Raw genomic sequence first — 12,491 nt, 5'->3', positions numbered from 1 at the left:
ACAATCTTGCCTTTGTCGCAGTCCTATCCCACCGCGCATTCCCCCTTCACGTCACCTGGACCCGCGTCTCGACTGAACACGGCCCTGGTCCTGCGCTCTGCAATGCGGTACTCCGGAGCCGGTCCACTCTGACGCGCCACCGGGACGCACGCACGCACGCACGCACGCACGCACGCCCGACCGACCGACCGCGCGCTGATCCGGGGCACGACTCACCTCTGGGTTATTATAACGGTCAATTCAATCCTCGGTCTTCATGGTGTATGTTTGTTTTGGACCGAACCGCACCATCCTGTCATCAGCACCGTCCCATCAACAGCACCATCCCGGGGAGAAAGTTTCCTATTGGAGGACGGTGCTGACCGGCACCTCTGGGCGGCGGGGCTCGTCTAGCGCGGGCTGGTCCATGTTCGAGGAGATGGGGGGTGGGATGAGGATGAGTTACATGCGCCATCTAAAAAGGCTGCAACTTTTTTGTTGTGTTTTTGAGAATGATTTCGTAGCTGGGCAGCACAAGGACGTATGCAATGTGTCTGATGTCTGTCCGATTTGCAGAATGTGGCCGAATCTACATTGCGTGGTACAGAATGTTTATTATGCGGTTACATGCGTGCTGGAAATCTGATTATCACCACGTGTTTGGAGTTGAAAGATGAATAAAATGATACGCAATCAGGAAAATAAACCTCTGATTTATTTCTGATCATTGTCCCTCTGATTTAGCAGTTTGCATGTCATTTAAATAATCCTAAAGGTCCAGAAATCCGATAATAATCAGATTTCGGATTTTATGTGTGTTACTGTATGCTTGTTAGGTCGTGTACGTCATGGCCAAGTGCAATGAATTATACATAATTTTAGCACGCAAGCCTCATAAACTATAAATAAATCTAACAAAAACCATCCCAGGTCACAATCATACTCACCACGCGCATGCGCTGACGGAAGACACGTTAATCTCTCACAGATTAACTGAGGTTTATCCAGAAATCTCGTCATGGGATCATTTTGTCAGAATACGTATGAAAAAAGGAAAAATAAAGATAAAAACATACAAACAGACACTAGAGGGCGCACTATGCACACACTTCCTTGGTTAAAGACACAAAAAGACTCACTGACTTCAAATCCTAAAACCAACATTTATTTCATTTTAACTTAAATTAAATACAAAATAGTTTTGCAATATTATACTGTCAAATAAACAACAATAATGACAGCCTTTCTTTCATGCGTCTTGTGTGTCTTCAACATTGACTAGGAATCATTATACCATAATAATATAGCCACTATTCATAGAGAGGGCATTCAACTACAGTGTCCCAGGTCACTTTGCACACCAGTCTCTTTTTAAAGAAGTTGGTTTGTAACAATACGTTTGAGAAGTACAGGGGGGTGCAATAGTCATAATAGTCTTCATTAAGAGGTGCAGCAGAAGCTTTTTTGCAGGTAAATCCATATTTTTTGAAACCTTACAGGCTAAATATTTGAGCTGGGAATAGTATCTGACAAGTTCAACGTATAAAAGAGAAAGAAAAACAAAAAAAAACACAGCAAACAAAATGTCCAAACTGCAAATATTCTCATCGCACACGACCAATTTGTCAAAAATATTACCTATAATGCAGCAGGGTTGTACCGAGGCCTCACACTCAGACCTTCGAACACGCTCAGTTCAAGCATTTATTTACAAAATACAACGAGGATATCTACACGGTGAAAGCAGACACATCATAAACCTAAAACTTGATGCAAGTTATGGTAAAGTAATCATACAATGGTTCTTGAAATTAAAGTAGCCCGTCCATTTGAGACCGAGTGACCACCTTGAATAGTCGTAAATGTTGGTGGGACACGGTTTAATCAAATTTACTTACCTTTTTTTTCTTACATTCTACAGTTTAGAGAGCAATCTGCTTTTTCTATTTCAAGTCACATATTGGTCCCTAAACAATACATTTCTGAGATAAGTACCATATTTTCCAGACTGTAAGTTGCACCTTTTTTCATGGTTTTGGCCGGGGTGCGACTTGTACTTATATTTATACTTATATACTTATACGACTTATATGTGATATTATTTGTTATTTTCACACTTGCAACCACATTTCTTACTCCAGTGTGTCTTATATGTGTTTTTTTTCTTCTCTATTATGCATTTTTTGGCTGGTGTGACTTATACTCCAGTGCGACTTATCATCCGGAAAATACGGTAATAAGCTAGCTTGTTTTGACACATTACAGGTCTTTTATTTGCTCAAACCCAATGAAAAAATGAAACGTTGTCTGTGTGGTGGTCACCCTATTCGAAACTTGACACACAACCGTTGGAAATAAAAGCGATTCACGTCACGCACGCCGCACCACGTTAGCATGCATGTGTCCACCCGCTCTCCGCCCATTTACGGTCGCGGTGTGCACCGTGACGTACGTGGAACGGGAGGTCGGATGCACAAACCAAAGTCGTTAGTGAGTTTACCATTTGGAGTGAAACAAGCAACATTTTTCATTCACAAAAAACCCAACAAAAAAACACTTGTTTCCACATTCATTTTCGTTATCCGACAGCCGATCGTTTAGCGTCTAAGTGCTGCTACCGTTGGAGGAAGTTCTCGTCGGCGCCAGTGTGCGGCCCGCTTCCGGTTGGCAGTTACCTGGTGGGTTGGCAGTAGTTAAAAAGTCTCCTCGTTGGATGCACGTGTGGGAGGAGGAAAAATGAGACATGAGCCGCTCCGTGACGCCGTCTCGGTCCTGGATGTCTGCATATTTAGTTTGCCTGTCGATGTTACACGTCGGTAAATGCACGATAACGATAATGTGATGGTCGCCACTGACTCCGGATTCTTTGGGCTAAACCTGGTCTTTTAAAATGAATCTGCGACGTCTAATCGTTATGCGTTCGAATAATTAGGTTATAAGATTAGTTTTATTGGCGCGATATAGACGTGTGCGAACGCTGTAGGGGGCGCTAAGTGTAGGAAGAAGTCAACAGAATTCCTATTTCGTCCCGTTCACATTTTGTCTTGGTTTGGTCCAGATTTAGTCCTGTTCTTACCCAGGTTCTTGAACGCACCCACTCAACTTGTGTTCAATTTGTATTCTACCGTCAGGATTAGCTCCGGAAGCAGCGACGACATCACATCACGCCGGGAACAGAAGTGGCTGAAAATCGAGTGGAAGCACTTTAAAAGAAACCTCTATTCCTGATTTGTTAGTTTTTAGTATCAATTATGCACGTTTAGGGAACGTTTGCAAGCATAAACAATGTACCTGAAACTAGTTCGGGGTAAATATTTCTGGCTGGCGCGTCAAATCAAACCATCCAAAATGGTGTATCGTTCTTTTGCCAGGTTTCCAATAGCTACAAATGGACATTCCCGACCTTAAATAATCATATATCTTTGTCTTTACTCTATAACATATGTACAAAAAAGACATTACACTTGTTTGCGTTCCGCAGCTTTGCCCCCGGCACAAACGAGCTGTCACTTTTGTCATTCAAAACAATATAACACTTTCCAGCAAAACAATAGAAGGCATACCCAGCTCCTGTGTGCATGACAGTCTAAACGTGCACCTCACCTCCCCAACTCCGAGGATGGAAAATGCTTTATTGAATCGGTAAGATCGTCCATGCAGATGCTCATGTTTTGAAGTAAATGCACTGTACCTCCTTCTCGGGTTATTTCCAAAAAAAATGTTCATTAATATATTACAGCACTGGAAATATTCAAGACGCCACTCTCAGACGCAGCGTTGTAGTTTGACGACAGCGACCGAAAGAGTGGTGGTTCAATAGCCACTCGTAAAGCAGTGAAGCCACGTTTTGACTGGCCCCGGGCTCCTAGCTGGTTAAAGGAGCACTTTTCTTGAGTGTGTCTCTACGCTCAAGTTGCAGCTGACGTCATCCAAATGTTATGTTTGCTTAATCAATCGAATCTAAACCGAACGGAGAATTATGCTTTTAAATTGCGAGGCTAATCTCGGCAAATCACAAAAAAAGTGATTCTAAGTTTGTGTTGCTGTGAGACATTAAACTATTCTGGTTTAACGTCAGATTTTCTTTCATTTGCATTTATTTCACTTCTCCACACCTCTGCTTTGTGTTTTACTTTTGTCTCTTTATGTGATTCATTTGGGTTTGGTTGATGTTGTGTTGATGGCGCGCGTCAATGAACGGGAAACTGCTAATGCTAACACGCACTAGCTTTCTTTTGCCCAAACCGTCAGCTCCACAAATAAAACATTACCATCACTGTGAATGCGACGGTTTGCTGAGACATGTCTGTTTATATCTGCTTTCTGCCGTCTTGTTTTGACCTGCGTCCGCACTTGTCCAATCGTCTCACTCACAAGCCGACCCGGACCGCTTTTCTTATTTCTTTCCCGATCGTCCCTATCTGCTCCAAAGTGAACCAGTCCAAACGTGACTCATTATATTAACTTTTTTCACGCGGATTTCCTGTCGAGAGCGATTTCTTATTTTTCCAGTGCTGCACAGGATCCCATTCAAAAGAAGATTAAATGGCGCAGAGACCATACACTTTTTGTTACATTCTTGCTCCTCTATGTCGCCTGCCCTCCATGCCCATCTGGGACCGCCCGCTCCTTCTTCCTCATTCGGGATGTGTGGCGTTTTGTGGGGCTTTTTTTGGAGATGAGGTCACAGTGGGACGAGGTGGGGCGACGGGCCTGGAGATGGGAGCGCGTATCAGTATAGTCCCGCGTTTTTTAACCGCCGCGGTCCGATTCGACGCAGAGGAAGGGGGTGGGGGAGTGGCCGGGACGTACGAACATCGCAGCCAGGCCCCGCCCCTTTCGTTAGACAAACGAATTCATGGCGTTGACGGGCGACGGCGCCTCCGAGCTCTCGTTGCCTTCGTGCGTGTCCTTCTCCTTCTTGCCGCTGTACTGGCCGATGAACGAGCCGTCCTCGTTGAACTGTCCGTCCCCGCCCTCGCCGTAGTCCACCAGGCTGTCGTCGCTCTCGTCCCGCCGCACCGTCCCGTTGGAGGGGGTGCGGCTACCCTTCAGGGGCTTGTGGTCCTCGGTGTCGCTGCGAGAGACGGAGAAACGCAAGTTATTTCGGGGGGAGGATTGTCGGGGGATTTGAAGTGCAGTCAGAAACCCTCGTGCTGCTCATGGCAAGCTCCAGAAGGTAAATAAGAGCGAGCCTTTCCACTGCACTTAGCTTTTCCTCAGCGCTGACCGTCATAACCACGATTGTAAAACGTGAACTGGGTCAATACTGAAGTCATTATTGCTATTGGGATGTGTCCTTTTCACCATAGTAAGATATTGTGCGCTGCGTTGTATTATGGATCGCAGTGTACAAATCGCTTTTTCAAATGACATGCGGCCCCGGGGCATGAGCTCACCTGGGTCGCCCTTGCCAGAGTGAGACGGAGGTACAAACAATGTCACACCGATAACAAAAACATATATATCTTTAGGGTTTATTGCAACATACTGTATAACTATATCTGTTGGTGTGTATTAGTGCCGGGTGCTCTGACAAGCGTTGTTTTGTCACTACACGGCAAAAATTGGTACATTTTTGATGTTGTTTTGCATGAATAACAACAAACCCTGTGTCCATCAGTATTCCTTTCCTGAACATGAACAGGACAGACTTTAATCAGTGACATTTAACACTACAAATTGTCAATTGTCTTCCTCCGAAGTCTGTTTTTACTGACGGTGAACGATTAAAAAGCTGATCGTTGATGATTAGAATCTCGATCTCGGTAAGTTTAATAACGCGGCCCAAGGATACATTTCCCTGTTATGGACTTAAGTCTTGTCTAGCAGCATTGCTAAGTTTGCTAATAGAGTTTTTGTAAAATGACTAGGAGCAGTACAGTGCAGTGGATCAGCTCAGATGTTAGTTGGCTCTGGGGGAGAGCGCGGTGGGTCAGGGTTAGTGACTACTGCGTCATGTGCACGTGCCATTCACTCTCTCCGTCTACACGACTCTCTACACAAATGTCTACATGCGTTATTCAGAAATGCAGTCGTCCACAGTCTCCAGGCAGTCTCCAAAGGCATCCTTTTGAATAAAGTGCATTAGTGATATTATCTGCAAGCCCTGCATTCAAAATACTCACGATCCTACGCACGTGTTAAGTCATAGTCGAGCTTTGTTATTGTATCCGAATGTTGTTTAATGCATTTTGGCCTCCATGCCTGTTAGAGCAGTGATTCTCAAACTTTTCACACCAAGCGCTCAGAAAAGTAGTGTGGATATACTGAGATGAGAAGAACATGGACTGGAAACACCAACAAACCACGTCTTTGGTTGTGTGATTGTGACCTGGAATAATGATCTGGACAGAACCAGGACTAATCTAAGCCTGAACCGAGGCTTGACATAAGTGTAGCCCTCACTCAGAGAAAGGCAAAGGAAGCATACACCACAGTTTGAGAACCACTGAGTCAGAAGAGGTTGTGTAAAATGGCATGCTGTTATTTAGACCACATGTGGTCTTACCTTTCCATAGACCTGAATCCCGACAAGAAACGAACGAAGGACACATGAAATTCGGTTAATGAGTAACACACAGTGCTTTCTGCTATGTTTGTGCATTTCTTCAGGCAAAAAAGTTACTAAAACTCAAAATGATAATAACATTTGGCAGCAATTTAGCCCTTAATGTACATTTTAGTGCATTTTTAACTACGCCATTAGCTTGTGTACATTTAGAAATCTAATTGCAAGCCCTCTATTCAACATAATAATAACACGCTAATGCAAGTAAAGTAAACTCTAAGAGAAGCCAGAAGAGTTAAGCAGCCGTTTGAGCGTTTAAGTGTGCAGTATAGCTATCATTAGTGTGCTAATAACTATCCATTTCAAGTTGTAGGTTAAATCTCTTCCTCTACAAAGTGTTAAAAAGTTAAAAAGCCAGCACAAGTCTGCGTGAATTGCATGCTGTATCATTGAACCACATGTTGCCTTACCTCTCCATAGACCTGACGCCCCATAAGATATGAATGAAAGGACAAATATAATCAACAAATGAGATGCAGACAATCAACACAACTCCACTTCCACTAAACACAATCACAGACAATACGAACGAGCTGCTAGAGAGCTGAAAATGGAGAGATAAACATCTGAACTACTGTGTTTAGTTTTGGAGCAGAGCGGGACATTTTTAGTACGTTTGAGTGAATTAAAAAGCAGCGATTTGTTAAATGTTTTGTTATTTCGGGTTCATTCGTTGCTGAGGATTGCTCTTGCCTCTAGCACTGTTTGGTAAAGGCGTCTGGGGAGTGTATCTCTGCATCTTGGTAAAATGTTCTACACACAACAGCACAACAGCCAGATTAGGACAGAATACAGGAATACAGTAACCGGCCTGACTTAAAGTAAAAATAATATTGTTTAGCTTACCTGTATTCTCCAAATGTGCCGTCGTCCTCCCTCATTGGCTGGATTTCTGGGTCTTGGTGTGCGTCTTCTTTCTCTTTTACTGTAAAATCGGACACACATTTCAATTTACCTATCAAATTTGATTACAAGTGCATTGTAGTCAACAGATGAGTCAAATACCTGGGTATTTTCCACCTTTGTTCCTTTTTATGAAGCAGACGATGAGTAGGACCAGGATGAGGAGGGCAATGGCACACATGAGTCCTATAAACCAGCCCTGTGTGGCTATGTCCACCTGCCGACTGGCCACCGCTGTGTGCAGAGGAGGAATAAACAAGAGTATATTAAGCAATTATAAAGACGTATTGAGATTCACGATCACAAATGGATGGTATCAAAAGAAGCCATGAAAAGTGATGATGATGGGTTAATGGTCAGGGACAGTGTAAGGACCTAAAATAGAAAAATAAATGCATTTAATCATTAAAAAATGAAATAAAAGGTTTTAAAATAATGATTTAAGGACACAATCATGCAGTATCTAGAGGTTTCATGCTGATTCTCTTTGTAACTACATCTAAACTAGGGCTGCACAATCTCACAGACAGATGACCTTTGATACGGCCGTTATGATCTAGAATTGCATTATTTTTTTCGTCCTTAAACTTGCAAAAGATCCCAACATTTGTTCATTAATTTAGACACAGTTTAATTGATTAGCGACTGTACTACAGCAAGTAGATGTATTTTGTCTTCTGAATAAGTCGTTTTGGTTTTGGTCGATCTTTCAAATGCCACGTTTCGACTGGTTCACTTTGGAGTGGATGGAGACCCAAACCGCCTCCACTGCTTTAAGTGAACTGAACCGGTCCGTTTAAGGAATCCAAAGTGGGCCGTGAGAGGTCCAGCTCACGTTCGGCTCCAGGAACACTTTTGAGCGAGATGACGGGAGAGAGAATGCAAACTCACCAAACACTGACTTGACCCGGCGATAAAACACAATTTTTCCATTTTTCCGAGTAAACTACATATTTTGAAGCAAAACAAAGCTAGTGCGTATCAGCACGGCACTCACCATCATATAAAGAGATGTGAAAATGTAGCGTAGCGGCGCAGAGAAGTGAAATAAATGCTCCAGCTTTAGCCAAAAACTTGGAATTACTAAACATCTTTTATCTAAATTACTGAGATCGGCCTCATAATTAAATAAATAATAATTCAGGTGAAACTTAGATTGTATTTATTATAAAAAGCGGTTGAAAGCGTTCCAAAGTGCCTCGGTCTGAAGGGCAGGGGCCAGTCGAAACGTGGCTTATATTGGGCTCTTAACTAAAACCGTAAAACTCTTGAACATGTGCAACCCTAATCTACACGCTATCATGCCAGAATAATGATGACAATGGCACTGAACTGAAACAAAACGATGAGAAACGACAATCATGGAACACTACGATACACAGATCCATCTATCCGGAGACATGCCGCTTCACCTGGCACCGTCACCTCCACCTCTTCTGTGGAGTGGACCCCGGCCACCACTCGCACCCTATAGGTCGATCCCGGCTTTAAACCCTTTAGCATATGCGAGTGAGACCCGTTTACCAACTCCTTTTTCCACTCCTCTTTACCTACGGGGCCATCAAGTCACATTTACAAGCAGCCTGACAATGCAGAGAAATCACTCAAATGTGCTTTCAACCCTTACTATTTTCTATAAGGTACTCCACATAAACAGTTTTGTGGTGTCCAAAGTATTCCCAGCTGATCACGACGCCTTCCTCGGAGACGGATTTGTTAACGGTACCAAAGGCGGGACCAAGAGGGGGCGCTAGACACGGGGAGAGAGAGAGAGAGAGAACAGCGTTTTTTTTTTTTTTACAACCGACGCAACGCAGTTGTATTCATCAACGGTGGAAATGTGTGTGAACGTTTTAAAAGAATGTGTCTGGGGGGATTGTCTTGCAGAGGTTTTTATGTTTTGGGGTGTAAAGCGGGCACAGCGCTGTACCCTTGTGCAACGTGGGAGGCGGAGCTTGTGTGATGGGGGTGGTTGGGCGAGGGGGCGCTGTGGGGCCTGAAAGAACACGAAAACAGTGAGTACGTCCCAGAAGCATGTACCAGAGAAAAGGCCTGCGTTTGTGAGAATAAAATCTATATCAAGTAAAGACATCATGCTTTGTTAAAGGTACACTTCCAAAAAACTGTGCTTTGTCATTTAAATTGCTCGTTTTTGCACTTGTGGTTCACTTTTAATGTCATTTGTTTAGGTAAGTCAGCTCGTTGGATAAATTTGTGCAAAAATTACCGTATTTTCCGCATCATAAAGCGCACTGGATTATTAGGCGCACTGTCAATGAATGGGCTGTTTTTGATAATTTTTCATTTATAAGGCGCATTAAGTGAAACAAAACGTGTGCCACACAAAATCGCTTCGAGGTCAGTGAGCACAACCAGAATGAATCGTTTTTTGAGACAATTAAAGGCTTTTGAGTGCGCCTTATAATGCAGAAAATACGGTATTCATTCCCAAGGATCGATAATAAGACCACATCGTTACTGGAGTAATGGGTTACTGGTTATGCTGAGATTGAAAATAAGAGTTAGAAGCACAGTTTTGTACAGAAGCTTTTCCGCATGCACCTTCAGCTCCTCTAACTCTTTTTGCATTCGCTTGTAAAGTTAAAAGACAATATAACTTATTTATGGGTTAGCTTCAGGACAGTTGAATAATACACCTCTGTTAAAGCAGCCACAAGCGTCATGCCAAGGCTTCAAACGAAACGTGATCATTTGAAGACAGTACGCTGCAAGCACTACATAGACTATCAAACTACGTTACTACCTATTCTGTAACGGAGAATAGGAGGCAAACACGGTCGTTTGCGATTGCCATGGAAGTCTGTTATACCTATAGAGCTAATATTACCATGCAGTGTTAAGGAGAAATATAATCAACTATATGCTACCTCAGTCTACCTCAGTCTACCACAGGTTCATTTGGGCTAAAACACATGCAGATACTTCCAGTGGCAATGTCAGGTTACCTTTGCCCGTTACTACAGGGGGCTGAGTACGCACTTCAGAGAGAAAGAGAGAGAAAGTACCAAGTGTATTTTAGCCGCAGTGTTACGACCGTGAGGCAGTTTTTAACCAAAATGTGCGAAAAGGCGGTAGCACTAGATCTATCTTTAGTAGCTACATTGGATTATTGGAGGATCACAACAACTCTCAGCTTTAAAGGTTAAATGTGCACTATGTAACTTCTCCGCTGGAAGATCTTGCCTGGAATGTTATAAGCCAACACATTTATCTTTATTTTAGTACATTTGATGGAGTCCTTTGCTTGTCTCTGTAGAAATTGCAATGCCATTTTTGTGGAACATTCCAGGCAAAACTTGGAGCAGCAACTGGAGAATTAAAGGTCCTTTCTCCAAAGTTTGAGTCCTCTTGGCGTTTTTTTTTTTTTTTTTTGCTATTCAATTTGATTTCAAAGTTATCCACCAAAAGTATCCACAATTAGTGAAGAAAATACATAGGCACTCGCCACAATACTTAGATTTTTACTTTGAAATTCTACACCAGAACACAACGAGCGAGTCAGACAGCGGCCCAGGTTTACAAAAATACTCTCAAATAAGTAAAACGAACACGTAATTATGCACTGTAACACGTTTGACCTGTCGTACTGAAGCAATTGCACTCACTTGTGTCCATAACCGTGAAGGCTTCCTCTGACAGGTCCGGTCCTGACCCCTTGATGGTCCTGGCGCTCAAGTAGAACTTGTAGAGCATGCTGGAGTTCAGGCTGCTCAACACGATGGTGGTCTCGTTGGACAGGAGGGTCATGACTCTGAGGGGCCCGAGCTCACTGGTGCTGTTGACTGGACAGAGCGGAGAGAAGGTTCATTTGAAAACGGGGTGAACGTAAACGTAGGCAAAGTAAAAGAGGGGAATGACGGAGATCAAGTACCTGGTTGGTATTTCAGCGTGTATCCCGCCAGGCGACCGTTGTTGTGCTGCGGCGGGCCCCACTCCAGCGTCAGGGAGTCCAAACTGTGGTCGACAACGTTCAGAAAGGAAGGAGGTCCCGGGACTGAGGAGCACACAACTCATACGTAAGAAGATGCACCGTTTTTCTATTCCAGCAAATCAAAGAAAAGCCCAAATGGCCCCAAAAACCATGAGCACGGCACGACTTTGTCTTTGTCCTTGCAGCTCCACAAACCTGACTCGTACTTGGCTTAAGGAGCCTCCCACTGCTTGTTTCAATGGTAAAATTGTATCTTTGGCTATAATATTCCACAATATGGCTTAAAATGTATCTACCTCCATGAGGAATGTTCTGAAGAGTGATTTTGACGTTATGTTTCTGTGGAGTTGTGCAGGGAACGTGCCAGCTCCAGAAAGTTACATACTGTTACTGAGTGAAGTTTCAACACAAGTTAATTTAACATCAAAATGAAATATTTGCAACACAAAACTATGAACTGTAACTTATGTTCTTATATTTTTAATGTAATAAATGTAATAATGTTATTCATGGGCTTCATCTTCCTGATATGCCACATTGTGCGGAATGTTTCCAAGTCTAAAACATATAAAATCGTTTATCACTGAACTGAATTCATGTTTTAAAGTGGGCACACTATGAATAATAATACTACAGGACAATGTTGAGGAGGCGTGGCCCCTCTTCAGCAGCACCCACCTCCCTCCGGGGTCTCAAAGGTCTTGCTGGTGCTGGCGGGGCCCTCTCCTTTGCTGTTGAGGACCTTGATGTGGAGGCTGTAGAGGCTGTAGGGCTGCAGTCCGGGCAGACGGCCCTCGCTCCTGTTCCCGCCGAACGTCAGGAACTGCACCTGCTGCGGCTGTGGCTCCGCCTCCTCCGCCGCGTCGTGCAGGCCACGCTCCCGACGGTAAAACACCTGAGCGCGCACAGATTTAGAACCTTTCATCAAAGTCATTCATCGTACACTTTTACATCATCATCAAGTCACACGATGGTCGGCTACTAGCTCAGCTGAAAGAAGGAATACAAATTTTTGTTTAGTTTTATAGTTTATTTGAATTCAAACTTCTCTTTCTCTCTCTCTCTCTTGGTTTCTCTCTCTCTCTT

The 12,491-nt window shown here is 43.5% G+C and overlaps 1 protein-coding gene across 11 annotated transcripts in view; it reads right to left on the bottom strand.

Moving 5' to 3' along the window:
- Positions 1–4,774: 4,774 nt before the first annotated feature.
- Positions 4,775–12,491, bottom strand: part of nrcama (neuronal cell adhesion molecule a) — a 28,373-nt gene continuing 20,656 nt past the window's right edge. For 4 of the 11 annotated variants that reach the window (XM_072454884.1, XM_072454886.1, XM_072454885.1 and 1 more), the window contains 10 exons: positions 12,084–12,300; positions 11,346–11,468; positions 11,080–11,256; positions 10,420–10,452; positions 9,384–9,449; positions 9,081–9,203; positions 8,866–9,003; positions 7,556–7,687; positions 7,397–7,475; positions 4,775–5,056 (listed from right to left, as the gene is read on the bottom strand). In XM_072454884.1, coding sequence (XP_072310985.1) covers positions 4,822–5,056; positions 7,397–7,475; positions 7,556–7,687; positions 8,866–9,003; positions 9,081–9,203; positions 9,384–9,449; positions 10,420–10,452; positions 11,080–11,256; positions 11,346–11,468; positions 12,084–12,300 — 1,323 coding nt within the window. In that variant the 3' untranslated portion in view covers positions 4,775–4,821. Of the gene's footprint in view, positions 5,057–7,152; positions 7,304–7,396; positions 7,476–7,555; positions 7,688–8,865; positions 9,004–9,080; positions 9,204–9,383; positions 9,450–10,419; positions 10,453–11,079; positions 11,257–11,345; positions 11,469–12,083; positions 12,301–12,491 lie in introns of those variants that run through there. The other 7 variants (XM_072454891.1, XM_072454893.1, XM_072454895.1 and 4 more) reach the window with 3 other exon arrangements.

Source organism: Eucyclogobius newberryi, unplaced genomic scaffold, assembly GCF_026437365.1.
Source record: "Eucyclogobius newberryi isolate DKJ021-1_F unplaced genomic scaffold, fEucNew1.0.hap1 SCAF_2, whole genome shotgun sequence".
In the NCBI taxonomy this organism is placed as follows: domain Eukaryota; kingdom Metazoa; phylum Chordata; class Actinopteri; order Gobiiformes; family Gobiidae; genus Eucyclogobius; species Eucyclogobius newberryi.
Note: the sequence above shows the minus strand (reverse complement) of the source record. Positions and strands in the feature narration are given on the sequence as shown.